Below are 16,506 nucleotides of genomic sequence, written 5' to 3'. Positions count from 1 at the left end.
GCCGACAGGTTGCGGCTGTTGCGAATTCTCGCTGTGGGGCTTCTGGCAGTTCCACAGACATCCAGCTATGTTTAAAGCATTGCAATCCCAGCAGGGGGCGATTGGTCCTTGGAATAACTAGAGATATTGAATGAGAAGCAGGGGGGATAAAAGATAACCGTTTCAAAAGTTGTGAGGACGAAAGCGTAGCTCAAAGTGCATTTTATGGAAAGATGCTCATTCTGGCTTGTCCTGGAAGAACATACTCCTGGTGAGATTCTGGCACTGAGAAACCAGTCTTAAAGGCCCTTCAGTGAAGCGTTGTATAATCAAGAATTTCTACCACTGCTGTATTTTAAAAAAAAATGTCCTCATTATGTCTTCCTTTGGTTTTATTACTTACACGGGAACATATGTTATCCTGAGCAGGTCGACAGGTCTGGCTCTCCACTGCTGGTGGGCTGTAAAAGAACTGAGGGCCACGAGCAGATAATGTATCTATCAGCATTTGGAGTCAGTGAGGACTGCATGAACAGAACCTGAAGGTAAGCTGCATGTGAAGCTAAAATCTCAAAGTTTCAATGTTAAGCTGTTTCATTTTCTCGATTTGAAAACATTGTAAAAGAAGGATCCTGGCAGAAAGGTTATTTTATTCATATGTATAATTTGTAGTCACATAGGCATTAATGTTAAATTTCCATTTGATGTTCTTTTGAGATTGATTATACTTTGTGTTTGGTGTCCCAGAGAGGAAAATAATAATAATAATAATGGCAATTTTGGAAAGTAACCTTTATTTTCCCCCTAAATTCTTTTAATATGTTACTATGACTAACAAAACATGGAAGAATTTATTACTCTGAACAAAAAAAGTATAAAAATATATATTTTTGATATATTTTTATATTTATTCATATATATATATATATTAATATAAGTATTTTAACAACAAAAAAAAAGAATGTAACATTGTAACATAACCTATGTCGACTGCCTTTCCAAATAAAACAAATGAAATTTATATTATTTATTTAGTATCACTGATAATCTATTGCAGTTTTTGTTCATATTTGGAATTAGATTTTCTGTTGTTTTTCATTTTAGTTAAGTTTTTAGTAACTAGTTGTGTGTTTTTGTCATTTTAATTAGTTTTAGTTTAAAAAAAATGTGTATATAGTTTTATTAAATTTTAGTTATAGTTTATTTAGTTATCATTATTTTAGTACTTAAACTGGAAATGTTGCCTTGGCAACTAGCTGAAATAAAATAAGTTTTAGTAAAATTTTATTTTATTTCTGTTAAAGGGACAGTTCACCCAAAAATGAAAATTTGATGTTTATCTGCTTACCCCCAGCGCATCCAAGATGTAGGTGACTTTGTTTCTTCAGTAGAACACAAATGATGATTTTTAACTCCAACCGCTGCCGTCTGTCAGCCGTATAATGCATGTCAATGGGAACATAATCTATGAGAGTAATAAAAACATGCACAGACAAATCCAAATTATACCCTGCGGCTCGTGACGACACATTGATGTCCTAAGACACGAAACGATCAGTTTGCGCGAGAAACCGAACAGTATTTATATAATTTTTTACCTCTATACACCACTATGTCCAACTGCCTTGTGCACGGCATCCGGTGCGTGAGGTGTGTACGCGCTCTGATGTAGTTTAAAGGATTAGTTCACTTTCAAATAAAATTTTCCTGATAATTTACTCACCTCCATGTCATCCAAGATGTTCATGTCTTTCTTTCTTCGGTCGAAAAGAAATGAAGGTTTTTGATGAAAACATTCCAGGATTATTCTCCTTATAGTGGACTTCAATGGTCTCTCCAAATGATTGAAGGTCAAAATTAGTTTCAGTGCAGCTTCAAAGGGCTTTAAACGATACAAGATGAGGAATAAGGGTCTTATCTAGCGAAACGATCGGTCATTTTCTAAAATAGTATATGCTTTATAAACACAAATGATCGTCTTGCACGTGCTTCCGCTTTCCGTATTCTTCAAAAAGCTTATGCTGTATGTCCTACGCCTTCCCTATTCAACTTACGGAATGAATGCGGCACCAGTTCTGTTTTTTTCGTAAGTAGAATAGGGAAGGGTAGGACATACAGCGTAAGATTTTTGAAGAATGCGGAAGCACGTGCAAGGCAATCATTTGTGTTTATAAAGCATATACAGTTGTATTTTTTTACAAAATGACCGATCGTTTCGCTAGATAAGACCCTTATTCCTCGTCTGGTATCGTTTAAAGCCCTTTGAAGCTACACTGAAACTGTAATTTTGACCTTCAATCGTTTGGAAAGACCATTGAAGTCCACTATAAGGAGAATAATCCTGGAATGTTTTCATCAAAAACCTTCATTTCTTTTCAACCGAAGAAAGAAAAACACGAACACGATCTTGGATGACATGGGGGTCAGTAAATTATCAGGAAAATTTTATTTGAAAGTGAACTAATCCTTTAAACTACATCAGAGCGCGTACACACCTCACGCACTGGATGCCGTGCGCAAGGCAGTTGGACATAGTGGTGTATTAGAGGTAAAAAATTATATAAATACTGTTCGGTTTCTCATGCAAACTGATCATTTCGTGTCTTAGGACATCAATGTGTCGTCACGAGCCGCAGGGTTTAATTTGGTTTTATTTGTGCATGTTTTTTTGACTCTTATAGATGGTGTTCCCATTGACATGCATTATACAGCTGACAGACTGCAACGGTTGGAGTTAAAAATCATCATTTGTGTTCTACTGAAGAAACAAAGTCACCTACATCTTGGATGCCCTGGGGGTAAGCAGATAAACATCAAATTTTCATTTTTGGGTGAACTATCCCTTTAAAGTTGAACAATACAAGGATAGACATGAAACTGCTCTTGTAATTTTACATGCATTTTAGCATTAGATGTAAAATATTGACGTTAAAATCACTATTGTTTTACAGAGAATTGTTCTATAGTCTATAAAGTACCTCAGAAGTAACTGTAATTAAATTACAGAAAAATTAAGAGTAGTCCCTTACTTTGATTTTTCAAGGGAACGGTAATTAAATTAAAAGTAATGAATTACTTAGTAATGCCTTATACCCAACACCGGTCATACCAAAACCGAATGTTAAGCATATAGTCTCCTACAGTTGTGGCCTTTCCTACAGCTGCTCAAATCAAACTCAAATTTAACTGAAGTCTTCTGTTTGTCCCGTCTCCAAGGGTTTGACCTGCAGACATTGTGAAAGAGTGAGCTCTACATAATTCAGGAGAAAGTTGGCAGCGGTCTGGAGGGTGGGGCTACCTGTGGAGTGCCCTCGTCTCAGGTTGCAGTGCTGTCAGCATCTGGCTGTTCCACACAGTGGGGCACACATGTAGAGGGGGTGGGAGACAGGTGACATTGTCTCGGGCTTGAATTTCAGTGCAGTTCACCTCAGCTGCCTAGTATTCAACACCACTAAACACCTTTCATCTTGGCTAATAGGTCCCACGGGAAAACCCGTAAGGTGCCTGGGCCACATGCTAAAGACTGACTCTGTCTAAGACCATTTTCAAACACTTCATGTGGAAAAAAAACTACACCCAGGTAATTTTTACATATGCGTTTTAGGCAGTTTTACAATACGGTAACGAGCGTACCACACAGATCACTGCGTATGGTGCTAATTTGCGTAACCTTTAGCGCGTGTGGCATATGACTTGAATCCGTCTGCTAGTTATGTCTGAGTGTTTAAAAACTTTGGCTTTGGCTTCTGTTTATGTGTTTAAACTTACAGGTAAAGGGTTGAAGTTCTGGTCGATGAGGTGATTGTATCCATAATCAAAAAAAGAATGTCGGAGTACAACATCAATTCCGTGAGCTGCAGCGATACCAAGAGTGTTGAGCCATCTAAAGCAGAAACAGAGTTCAAAGAAAGATGAAGTTTAAATATGAGAACATTAGGAATGCAACTGGTAAAAAAAATTAAATAGAAAAAAAATAAAGGGGAAAAAAATAAAAAGTTCTGCGACATTTTATGCATGAAAGGTATTTTCTGTGTGCGAGATTCAGTGGTAACACTTTACAATAAGGTTCATTAGTTAAACATTAATGTATTAACTAACATGAACTAAACATGAGCAATACATTTGTTACTGTATTTACTAATCTTTGTTAGCTAATGAAAATACAGTTGTTCATTGTTTGTTCATGTTAGTTCACAGTGCATTAAAGGTGCTAAAGAGGATGTTTTGTTTTATACATTTTTGCAATATTACTTGAAACTGTCTTTACTAACTGATAAAATACTATTTATTAGGTGCACTGAAAGGAATAATATTAATATACATCATCTGTGCACGAGGTAGGGCCTTAAAAACATCAGCCAATCGTTTACGCGATCATCGCGTAAACGATTGGCCCTCTGGCTTGTCATTCACTGCCATTACGTTCCTCGTGAGAGACGTGCGCGGATTGGCCCTCTGGCTTGTCAATCACTGCCATGACGATCCATGTGAGAGACGCGCGGCTGCACGCTCCAGTAACATTCCACACTCCACAGGCGCCTCATGCAATGTTTTTGTCAGGAGACAGGAGTAACAACTGCAGATTATGAGTCACCTGCGGTAAGTCCGACATAATGAATCCACTAAGTGTGTGCGCGGCTTTAAGTGTAAGGCCGATTATGAATGTAAATTGATACTTATGACTCAAACGCGTCCAGTCAGAGCCAGTTGCTTTCAGTCTGCGATTACAGTCGGTGTTCAAATTCCATGTGAAAGTATATAAATCTGCTTCAGGAGCAGGAAACAATCGCTGTATTTTGAGCATAGTCAGAATGTTTTAGCTAGTCGTTAAATGTGTGCCCGGCTTAATAACACAGCGAATGCCGGTGGTAAACACTCGTGTTCTGATACTCGTGCGCAAGTTTTGGGAGGCGTTCCCTCTAAATGAGCTGTGAAGGAGGGGGGTTGTTCTTGCCCATGCGCTCATTTCAAAAACTCAGTCGACAAAAAGAACCTCTTTAGCACCTTTAACTAATGTTAACAAGATTTGAATAATGTATTAGTAAACGTTGAAATTAACATTAACAAATAATAATAAATGTTGTAGAAGTGCAGTTCATTATTAGTTAATGTTAATTAATGTAGTTAACTAATGTTAACTAATGAACCTTATTGTAAAGTGTTACAGATTCAGTTTACAAAACATAATAAAAAAAAAAAATAAAAAAAAGGAATTGGCACAACAAACAAATTCAGAGTTCAAGGTCCATTGAAAAGTAGCATTTTACCAACATGTTACCATCTAGTTGTTTAACATTAGGAATCCAACAAGAATTTGTCAGGTTTTTGCATTTTTCACAGACAACCATAAACATTTATGTCACTTTTCATTCATTTAAAAACAACAAAAACAATTTCTATGGAGAAAAAAAAAACTGGCATGAGCTGCAATGAAAAACAAATGTACAATGCAAATTGTTCAAGGCAAAGGAGCAATTTATGTTAAACTATTCAAAACAGGCCATAAGAATATGGAGTTTTATGTAGTTTGGACTGAGTTGCATGTGGCCTGGATAAGTGCTTTGGTAGAAATTGTACTGCTCAATATGGTTGACAGGCATCTTTCACTGGGTCACAACACTGTTACATTCTTATTTGCAATGATTTTTGTAATACACATTTTATTTGTTTGGTGCTTTTCATACATAATATAATACAGCAATTAAGTGATTAATAGTCTACAGACAGTTACAGATGCATCTTTGTTTTTGGACTTACAAATTTAGGTCAACCCTGTCATAATGAATTTAAATTCTAAATGTAATGCCAATTGTAATATTTTTATATCGAGAAATTATGGCAAATCACAGCAAATTACTAACGAATAATTAATAAACGGAGAATAATTAATCAGAGAAATAAATAAACTGAGTAAATGATCATCAAGACAGCTGTTAGTTAGAGCCCATAGACAACATGCATTACTTACAGAAAACCAGCAGCAAATGAGTCAGACAAATTATTGGTGCCCCCTGCCCAAGCAGGACCAACTCCACCCAGCCACACACGCTTCTCTGGAGCATGAGTTTGAACGATCTGAAAGAAAGATATAGACAAATCTTTATCAGATGAGATAAACCATCAATAATTGAGTGATGATGGTTGTTCAGGTTTGATTCTTCCAAAGTCAACTATTTTAGTCCAACAAGATGAGACCATCTGACTGATATTAACCAGATTATATACACTGTATATATAGTGTGTATGTGTTATACATGTTCTTTGAGATGTTAAAACAACGACAGAACATAAATGTGGAATGTGAAATCCGAAATACGTCCAAAATATCCAAATCCAAAATACATTACTGTTTTTTTGGGGTCAGTAATATTTTTTTAATTAATTCTCTTATTTAGCAAGGATGCATTAAATTGATCAAAAGTGACAGTAAAGACATTTATAATGTTACAAAAGATTTCCATTTTAAATAAATTCTGTTCTTTTAAACTTTCAATTTATCGAAGAATCTTTAAAAAAGTAGCATTGCTTCCACAAAAATATTAAGCAGCAATATATTAAGAATGTTTTCATCAACAACCATAATAAAAAAGAAATGTTTATTGCACACCAAATCAGCATGTTAGAATGATTTCTGAATTAAAACATTTTTTTAATTGTAATAATATTTTAAATTGTAATAATATTTCACAATATTAATGTTGTTACTATATTTTAAAATGAAATAAATAAATCCAGCCTTGAAGAGCATAAGAGAAATATATACAGTCAAACCAAAATTTATTCAGACGCCTTGAACATTTCATTCATTATACAGTTTATTCACTATAGTTTAAAAAAATGGTAATAAAATATGACAAGATCTCAGAGTTAAACTGTGTCAGAAAAATTATGTCAGATAACACTTAAGCAAAATATGGTCAGGTCAAAGTGTCTAAAAATTTGTGGCTCCAAATTTTTATCAGTTTTACTGGTAGTCCACTGTATGAAGAATTTTTGGGTATAATGTGTCACAGTTTATTTTGCTATCCTCACTTACATAAATGAACTATAGTGTCCTGCATCGCCAAAAAACAAACAAACAAGCAAACAAACAAATAAACAAAACAATGATTTTAAAAATACAATTATATGTACTACTCAAATGTATTAATAAATGCCATTTTTTCCCCATGCAGCTGACTGATAAAAACCAGCATTTTGACTCTAGATTTTGTGCTCAATATGAATCAGACTGACCATGAACAGTTCGTGGGCATGATTTGAGATCAGATCTCAACTCTGCAGCACAATACACAACCGACTGCCGTCCAGCTGCAGGGTCAGAGTCTGGTTATAATAGAACACATGTTGGGTATTAGGCATATTCCATAATAAGCCAAAGAAAGGCTCTCCTCATACTCTCCACTTGTGATTCAGACACACTATGAACCTCAGGACCTGCTGCAGTGAGTGACAGCCAGAGAATCAACACCAAAGCATAAATCATCTTTCAAAATAAATCTGTAAACTGTCACGAACAGCAGGAGGGTACATGTGCCGCCAAATCAGCGAAGAACACCTGCAGATCCACTGAAGACAAAAAAAGACGTGAATTCCATCTTTTATTACTTATTTTATGTTAACAGACCTTTGCATCTTGAAGTTTAAAAGTGGAATAAGCACTTGTTCATCTGACATCACACATGTAATGGCCTCTAATCACTGTCCCACTGGGTTTGCGAGTGAACAAAACTTTGGCGTCTTTTGTTTGATATTTGTGAGGAAGGCCAGTTTCCCACCTCTTTCACTTTCAGGGGAACACTGGACCAGATGTGTGAGTTTGAGATGCGTACAGCAGGAGAGCTATGTATTTATAGATTGGGCCTCCTGAGGGAAGTCTTAAATGTTGTGAAACCTGGTACTGCTTATTAGACCAAAAGGGGACTGTTCCCAGAGCTGAGCTGAGACATCATGAGGCTGTGGGGGAACTTGTAAATTGTAAACCCAATCAAAAGCTTTCCTTCCTAACTGTGCCCTGACCCACGCTCCCTTAACACTAGGCCACCTATCAGACCGGCGACAGCTTGTTTGGATGGTGCAGCTGAGGATAAACCTGGGGCCCTTGAGATAAACACAGTTAATGAGCACTGGAGGGACTTACACCCTCTCACAACAACAACCTCAACACATATATTAGTACATCTCTGACCTACGCATTCAAAAACAAAAGATATCTAGGCTGCCTGCCTTTAAAACAAACCAAATCTTACCTTTAAGACCTTGTTAATCTGTTCAGAGAGGGTGTCCAGAAGTCTCGTCTTCAGAAAATCTTCCACTTTGGTCACCCGCCTGTCAATGTAGTAACTGCACACATAAGAGAACATCTTCATAAGAGCTATGAAATATGAAATAACAAATTAAAAAAATATATGTATATTAATATACCTCATTCAAAAGGTTTTGAAGAGTATGTTTTAGTATTTTTGAAAGCACCCACTATGTACTCATGTACCCACAGAGAACAGCTTTGTCTCGGCCAGTCATTCGGGAATTTGACGCTGGCTTTTATGTAGATAGAGTTTAAACATGAGGTATAATTTGTTTTGGGTATGTCAAAGGGCAATCTTTGGTCTCAATATATTACTTGTTCCAGAGCTAATAGATTTGGCTTAGGGGCTATATTAAGTTTCATAACTTTATATTTACATTGAAATTAAATCCTGTACTAAGTAGAGCGCTGCTTTTGTATGTTTGACTAAATCGTTTATTTCCTATTTTACTTCTTATACTGATATAATGGCTATTGTTTTTACTTTACATATTATTGTTCAATAAATAATATTTTATATAAATAACATGCCATATTTTTTGGTATTGAGAAAGAGTCCGTTAGTGATTTCGACTTCAGTGAAAGTTACATTAATATGCCATGAGATGGCGGCAAAGACTGTCTTCATGAGTGAGTCAGTAAGTCGCAAAGACTTTTATATTGAAATGGACTGAAACAAGCAAACAAGGACATTGTTTTTACTTTAAACATCTTACGAGACGCAACTGACAAATCCATTGACTAGCGCTGTCATGGGAATGTCTTAAATGTTAAAATGACAAAGGCAAGCGTGGACATTCAAACTGATTTTGTGATTGTGAATATAAGATAGATGAAGAATATCAGCTAGATGCAGGCAATGCAGTCGCTCAGGCGATCTCTCTCTCATAATACTCTACAAATTACAGAGAGTTTCAATGAAGTGGCTCAACGTTCCTTTGTTACTAATTCGAAAGTGACGTTTTGGAATTAGTAACGGAGGCTTGGGCTCAACTGTTAAACTGTCAACTTTGAATCCATGGTGGAAGGAAGTAGCTCTGCACAAAAGTGTGTTTTTAAAGACACTCCGTTGTTGTTCTTATTTATTTACACACTCGTGCCGTTGAACTGTGGTATAAATGCAATAGTAGCTGTGCGATATGGCTATATACAGTGCTCAGCATAAATGAGTACACCCCCTTTGAAAAGTAACATTTTAAACAATATCTCAATGAACACAAAAACAATTTCCAAAATGTTGACAAGACTAACTTTAATATAACATCTGTTTAACTTATAACATGAAAGTAAGGTTAATAATATAACTTAGATCACACATTTTTTAATTTCACTCAAATTAGGGTGATGCAAAAATGAGTACACCCCACAACAAAAAAAACTACATCTAGTACTTTGCATGGCCTCCATGATTTTTAATGACAGCACCAAGTCTTCTAGGCATGGAATAAACAAGTTGGCGACATTTTGCAACATCTATCTTTTTCCATTCTTCAAGAATGACCTCTTTTAGAGACTGGATGATGGATGGAGAGTGATGCTCAACTTGCCTCTTCAGAATTTCCCATAGGTGTTTGATTGGGTTCAGATCAGGAGCCACTGAATCACTTTTACCCTGTTCTTCTTCAGAAATCCAACAGTGGCCTTAGATGTGTGTTTAGGGTCATTGTCATGTTGGGAAAGTGCACAACGATCAAGGGCACGGAGTGATGGTAGCATCTTCTCTTTCAGTATAGAGCAGTACATCTGTGAATTCATGATGTCCCCGACACCAGCAGCACTCATGCAGCCCCACATAAGGACACTGCCACCACCATGTTTCACTGTAGACACCATGCATTTTTCTTTGTATTCCTCACCTTTGCGACGCCATACAGTTTTGAAGCCATCAGTTCCAAAAACATTTATCTTGGTCTCATCACTCCAGAGTATAGAGTCCCAGTAGTCTTCATCTTTGTCAGCATGGGCCCTGGCAAACTCTAGGTGGGCTTTTTTTTGTGTCTGGGCTTTAGGAGAGGCTTCTTTCGTGGACGGCACCCATGCATGCCATACATACACCGTGTTGTGTCACGGGAAATAGTCACCCCAGTTTGGCTCTTTACTTCTTTAGATAACTTGCATGCCGATTTTCTTCAACCCTTCTCATCAAAAGATGCTCCTGTCGAGGTGTTTACTTCCATGGATGACCTGGACGTCTCTGTGAGATGGTTGCAGTTTCATCTTTTTTTTAATTTTTTGTACCACTTTTGCTACAGTATTCTGACTGATAAGTAAAGCTTTGCTGATCTTCTTGTAGCCTTCACCTTTCTGGTGTAAAGAAATTGGACAGCATTGTCCATTGCTGACAGCATGAAATGGGAAGGGGTTTTAACACCCTTTTATAGTCAACTGTCTGCTGGACACCTGTGTAATGAATAATTAAACTCAACTGTGGTTGAATTCTTGTTAAATTAGACATTTGTAGTCTAAAATTTAGCTTTGCTCCAGAGACTTTCAGTGGGGTGTACTTATTTTTGCATCACCCTAATTTGAGTAAAAATGAAAATTTTGTTCTCTAAGTTATATTATTATCCTTACTTTCATGTTATAAGTTAAACAGATGTTATATAAAACTTAAAACTTCATTTTGGAAATTGTTTTTGTGTTCATTGAGATATTGTTTAAAATGTTACTTTTCAAAGGTGGTGTACTTATTGCTGACATACAGCCATATCGCACGGCTACGAGTGTGATATTGCTCTCACACACACACACACACACACACACACACACACACACACACACACACACACACACACACACACACACACACACACACACACACACACACTCAATATTGTTATTCAACAACTGACTACTACATTTCTAACTAACAATTATTTCAATGTCAAAATAATAAAATATTTTCCCTTGAAAAAAAAAAGCCTGAGACTGGAATAACATCAAATAAAAACAAACACCAGAATGGCAAAGCTATCTATCTTGATATTACCATTAAAATATGAAATAGCCTAACACAATCCACATTTCCCACCTCAGTGACCAAAGTTCAAAATATGAATTAAAGGCATTAGCCAGTCTGCAAGTTTACACGCAAAATAGCTAACAGATTTAGCCCATGAATTATGTTAAGATGTAAAAGAAGACAGCAGTGACAAGATGCAGAGCTCTTTCTGGTCAAAGAGCCGCTGCAGCGAGTGAGTGAGTGAGTGAGAGAGGAGTTCGGGATGAAGTAGCTGTGGGCCGGCCATCTGGAGGAAGGTGTGGAAAGAGGGCCTCAATGAACTGCAAGATCTTGACGTATCTGAAGGAATAGTGGTTCTCTGTGGACACTGACCTTCGAAATTTAGAGTCTCTATGGGATTAAGCTGTACAACTCCAGAGGCAACAAATCTTCATTATCTTTGGATATTAAACAGCGATGAGGAACTCTCAACCTCCCTAGTATTATATTTAGCTAATGTGTTTTCATTTGTGATGTTTTAGATTCCACTTGTAAAGTCCATCAGCAGCTTCTCAACAAAAAGACTTCTGAATTTTAGCATTAAAAGCAGAGGAGACATCTGGAAGATGAGTGAAAGAAAAATGCATCTTTTTCATGGAAAACAGAAACTGCTAATGTAACAGATAAAGAATAAATTAGAGGATGGTTTTATTGCTCAGAGGCTTTTCTCCCATAGCTCAGGACACTTAATTGAATTCTTATGGGTCTTTTTATTTTCATATTTGTTTCGGTGTTTCTCCTAAAATTCTTTAGGAGAAATAAAACAATTAGGGGAAAAAAAAAGAATAAATAAAATTGAATATATAATAAAAAATAATCAATCAATCAATCAATTGGGGCAGGACAAAATTTAATATAGTGTGTAAATATACAGCAAACTATTAAAAATGGATAATTCCACTACTACAAGAACAGAACAACAAGAGTTGTTCACATTACCTGTGAAGGCTATTATTACTGGAATTAGGGGTGGGAATTTTTAACAAAATCTTATATCATGATATGAGTAATTTTGTTTGACAATAACAATATATATCACAATATAGTTATTTTTGCTTTAAATAAGGTTATGATATCAAAATTTATGATACTATCAAATTTGATACTTCATCACAAAGAAAAACTAATATTAGCCCAAGTAAAAAAGCAAAACAAAACTCAAGCTTATAGAAGAATATAAAATAATATAAAATAAGAACAAATAAACTAATTACAAGCATATATGAAAAAAACTACATTAGAACAAAGACAAATGAAATAGACCTGAAAAACTTCAAGCACTAGAAATAAATATTACATAAATTGTATAAAACAATCAAATGCATAAAAAAACACTGCACAGTCTTCACTGTGTTACAAAAGTTACAAAAGTGATTCAGTCAAGGGCAGTGAGAGATTAGGGCTGTGTCCGAAATCGCCCCCCATACACTGAAATAGGGCACTATTTAAGGGACAGCCATTAGTAGTGGTGTCCGAAACCATAGTGGACGTTACCGAGTGCACTGATTCAATCCCATAATGCACTGCAATAACAACTGATGTACGCAACAGCTAGAGAATACCCATAATACACTGAGGGTCGTGCCGAATGAATTCCCGCGTCTGACCAGAAGATGGCGCCTGCAGCCGAATCATCCATCCATCCATTTTCTAAACCGCGCTGGTCAAACGTGGTTACAGCGTAATATCATACAGGTATATATTTCTTTTTAATTGATTATTAAATTGTTTAATTAAGATTTATACATGCTAGTTTTCAAGAGTTCAAGATAAATCTTTTCATCTAACTACTGCAGATGCCAGTTTGCTGACTATTAAACTATGAAAAAGCAGCAGCCCTTCCAGTGCACTCAGTGAACGAATTCACTCACTTGTTTTCATTCACTGTCTCAAGTGGACTATATTAGTGGAGTAATGTAGGGAATAGTGAATGATTTCAAACACAACTTTTCTCTGTTTTGTTGTTTGATTAAAATAATGACACAGACGACAGCAGGTATATTAGGCTGCCATCACTTTAAGATCGAATGCATGGATCCAATATACTGTTACACTTGCATTTTCTTTCTCGACAGTTTACGTTCACTTAACACATAAATGACTGTGTTTACAAAGATACTTGCAAAGATGGCATTTTGACATGTAAGCATGTATATTTAACCATGCATAAACAGTATAAAATCAATTGTTTTTAAACCGCAATGCTTTCGTGACCATGCAGCGCAGCAATGTCACATAAGTATAACCGCGATAGAGACGATAGTCCAAAATCTCTTCCGGATGACAAATTTCTGTACTGGTGAAACGTGTCTACCGGTATATCGCCCAGCCCTATCTGGAATCATCCTTTACTGTAAAATGATAATTGCGCATCAGAACGTGTGAGCGCATATGGCTTGAGTTTGACTAAGTAGGTGGTGTTTTCTATAAAATTCTCTTCTCTGACACCCTTTCCTACTTCCGTTTCCTTTAATCAGGGTTGACCTCTAGATTAATGAGTCTGTTTAGCCCACCCTCTCTCTGCAGACGCAGGGGGGCTGTCTAATTGAGGGAGAAATGCAAACTTGTTTATGCCCTTATAACTTTTAATGACCGCAGCTATTGCATGCACTTGATAAAACACTTGGAGTTTCTCATTACTGGATAATTCAAAGCCACTCAGCATGGAACTAATTAAAGTCATTGAAAGCACAGCCAGCTGTCATTGTGCTGGGAGATAAAAGACAGCACCCATTCCCTAATGAGCTTGTTTCTGATTATTAAAGGTTTGGCATATTGCAATGCAGTGTTGAGCAAGTCAAGCGCTTTCTAAATGAGAGGTTATAAAGCAACAGCCCATCTGAAGGAAAACTCAACAAGAATGAGATGTAAAAAATTGCTGTGCATATTTTGCTGAAGCTCTCTGAACACAGCATCTGTGATTTCTCATGATATCACACAGAAAAAAAAAAACTCTCGTCTCGCCTTGTCTGTCTCCAGCAGTCGGCAGTGACTGATCGGGTCAGACTTGAGCTCGACTTGCACTCCTCTCCAGACAATCTTGTTCAACAATACAGATTTTTTTTTCTCTGATGGTCCAATAAATGAAACACATCCGGCATAATAAATGAAAATAAATAAGTAAATAAATAAAGATAAATATAAAATAAATAAAATAAAAAAAATGGTTCTATTTTCTAACAATATATGCTTTATTTTAATATATAAATACTTTAATGGTAGGGTAGGCAATTTTTGAAGAGGCTAGCAATAGCTTTGAAAGCATATGATCCCCCTCCCTTTAAAGCATCTCCAAAGCCACGCCTCCTTCAAAACACATGAATGCGCACAGCAGAGTCTGCAAAATGTCACGAGATGAGAAGGCATAAAATTACCTCATGTCTCAAAGCACATAACATTACAATAATAAAGAATGTAAACAACTTAGAGTTCTTACTTTTACCACCTGACCAAGGGCGTCACTAGGCCGCTAGGCCCTTCTTATGGGGGCTCCAGCCTAATCTATACACCAATTTGTGATCACCTCGGTCCTCTTTAAACTTGAAAATGGTGGAAGGCTTCGGCTCCTGCCCATATTGTCTACATTATTCACTGAGCTTTTCAGTGTCAGAAGCAGAGGTGTGTACATTTACTGATGATTGATTACTTTATTTCGAGCCATAGAAATAAAAATATTGTACACAGAAAGATGAATATATTGTACAGTATTATACATTATACCCACATTGGGTAAAGGAAAAAAAAAAAAAAAAAACAACAACAAAAGAAAATAATTGAAATAATAGTATCTATAATATATTTCAGAGATGTTCACAGTTTATATATAATATAGCTCGAAAAGGAGTGGGAAGAAGACAAACTTATTTAACCCCACCCCCTATTCATCCTAATGAATAGTTACAATATCTGACCTATGTCGTACATTATACACTAAAAATTACATCTGATAGATTATGATATCAGCATCTGTGTAGTTCTTTGTCATAAATGTAGTTTATATAATGTGATGCAGAAGCATAGGACACGGTTTCCCATCCACTGCAAAGTGCTGCGTTCACCCCTCATCACACTGCTATGGAAGCTTTTCACCATGGAATTGCAACTTTTTATCTCACAATTTTGTCTCACACTTTTTTCCTCACGCGTTTTTTCATCTCGCAATTTTAATTTTTTCTCAGAACCGCATGATAAAAACTTGTGATATAATCTTGCAACTATGATAAAAAAGTCTTTGAGAGTAATTTTTTTTCACTTCTGAGAAAAAAAGTCAGGAAGCTTTGGAGCATTATGAATCAGCGTATCGAATCATGATTCGGATCGCGTCAAACAGCCAAACTGCTGAAATCACGAACAGCTGATTCGACACGCTGATTCATTATGCTCCGAATCTTCCTGAAGAAGTGTTTTGAAATCGGCCATCACTAATAAGTCGTTATTTTGGTTTTTTTGGAGCACCAAAAATATTCTCGTCGCTTTATAATATTAATATTGAACCACTGTACTCATATGAACTGATTTAGATGTGTTTTTAGTACCTTTATGGATCTTGAGAGAGGAAATGTCATTGCTCCCTATGCCTCATGGAGCCATCAGATTTAAACTAAAATATCTTAATTTGTGTTCTGAAGATTAACGAAGTAATAAATGACAGAATTTTCATTTTTGGGTGAACTAACCCTTTAAAGTAAGTAGCCTAACCTGGTTACCTGAAAAGTTCATTTAAACTAAAAATTTGAGTTGATACAAAGAAAGAGATTCAGTAGTTTATTCAACAGTAACTCATGAACCTAAACTGTTTTGAAAAAAGTTTTGTGAAAAGTTGTGATAAATCGTGAAAATATTTTTTTTACAGTGCAGTGCCAGTGACAGACGGCACTCCATCTGAATGACAGTGACAGAGAAACACCATGTAAAGTTATTTCATTCTACTAAATAATAATGACCCAGCAGCTGATTGTGAGATTTATAGCCGTAGAGTAAAGGCATTTGTGGTTTTTGATGTCACTTTGAATTATAAAAAATGCCAAATTGATAGATTCATGTGCTGTTATTTATTTATTTATTTTAAAAAAAAAAGCAAAAAAAAAAAAAAAAGGAATGGTTTACTATAGGACTGATTAAACATACCGCCAATCCATACTATTATGGTATTATATGGTTTGTATATTCTAAATGAATATTAATGAATATGATATGGTTAGCTAAATGATTTGAAATA

At 36.0% G+C, this 16,506-nt stretch overlaps 1 protein-coding gene across 1 annotated transcript in view; it reads right to left on the bottom strand.

Moving 5' to 3' along the window:
• Positions 1 to 16,506, bottom strand: part of hpse2 (heparanase 2) — a 105,443-nt gene that overhangs the window by 28,953 nt on the left and 59,984 nt on the right. Inside the window, exons 7-9 of the mRNA XM_048205579.1 lie at positions 8,229 to 8,322; positions 5,948 to 6,054; positions 3,748 to 3,862 (exon numbers count right to left, since the gene is read on the bottom strand). Of these exons, the coding sequence (XP_048061536.1) occupies positions 3,748 to 3,862; positions 5,948 to 6,054; positions 8,229 to 8,322 (316 nt within the window). The remainder of the gene's footprint in view (positions 1 to 3,747; positions 3,863 to 5,947; positions 6,055 to 8,228; positions 8,323 to 16,506) is intronic.

This window comes from Megalobrama amblycephala, linkage group LG10 (assembly GCF_018812025.1).
Source record: "Megalobrama amblycephala isolate DHTTF-2021 linkage group LG10, ASM1881202v1, whole genome shotgun sequence".
Classification (NCBI taxonomy): domain Eukaryota; kingdom Metazoa; phylum Chordata; class Actinopteri; order Cypriniformes; family Xenocyprididae; genus Megalobrama; species Megalobrama amblycephala.
Note: the sequence above shows the minus strand (reverse complement) of the source record. Positions and strands in the feature narration are given on the sequence as shown.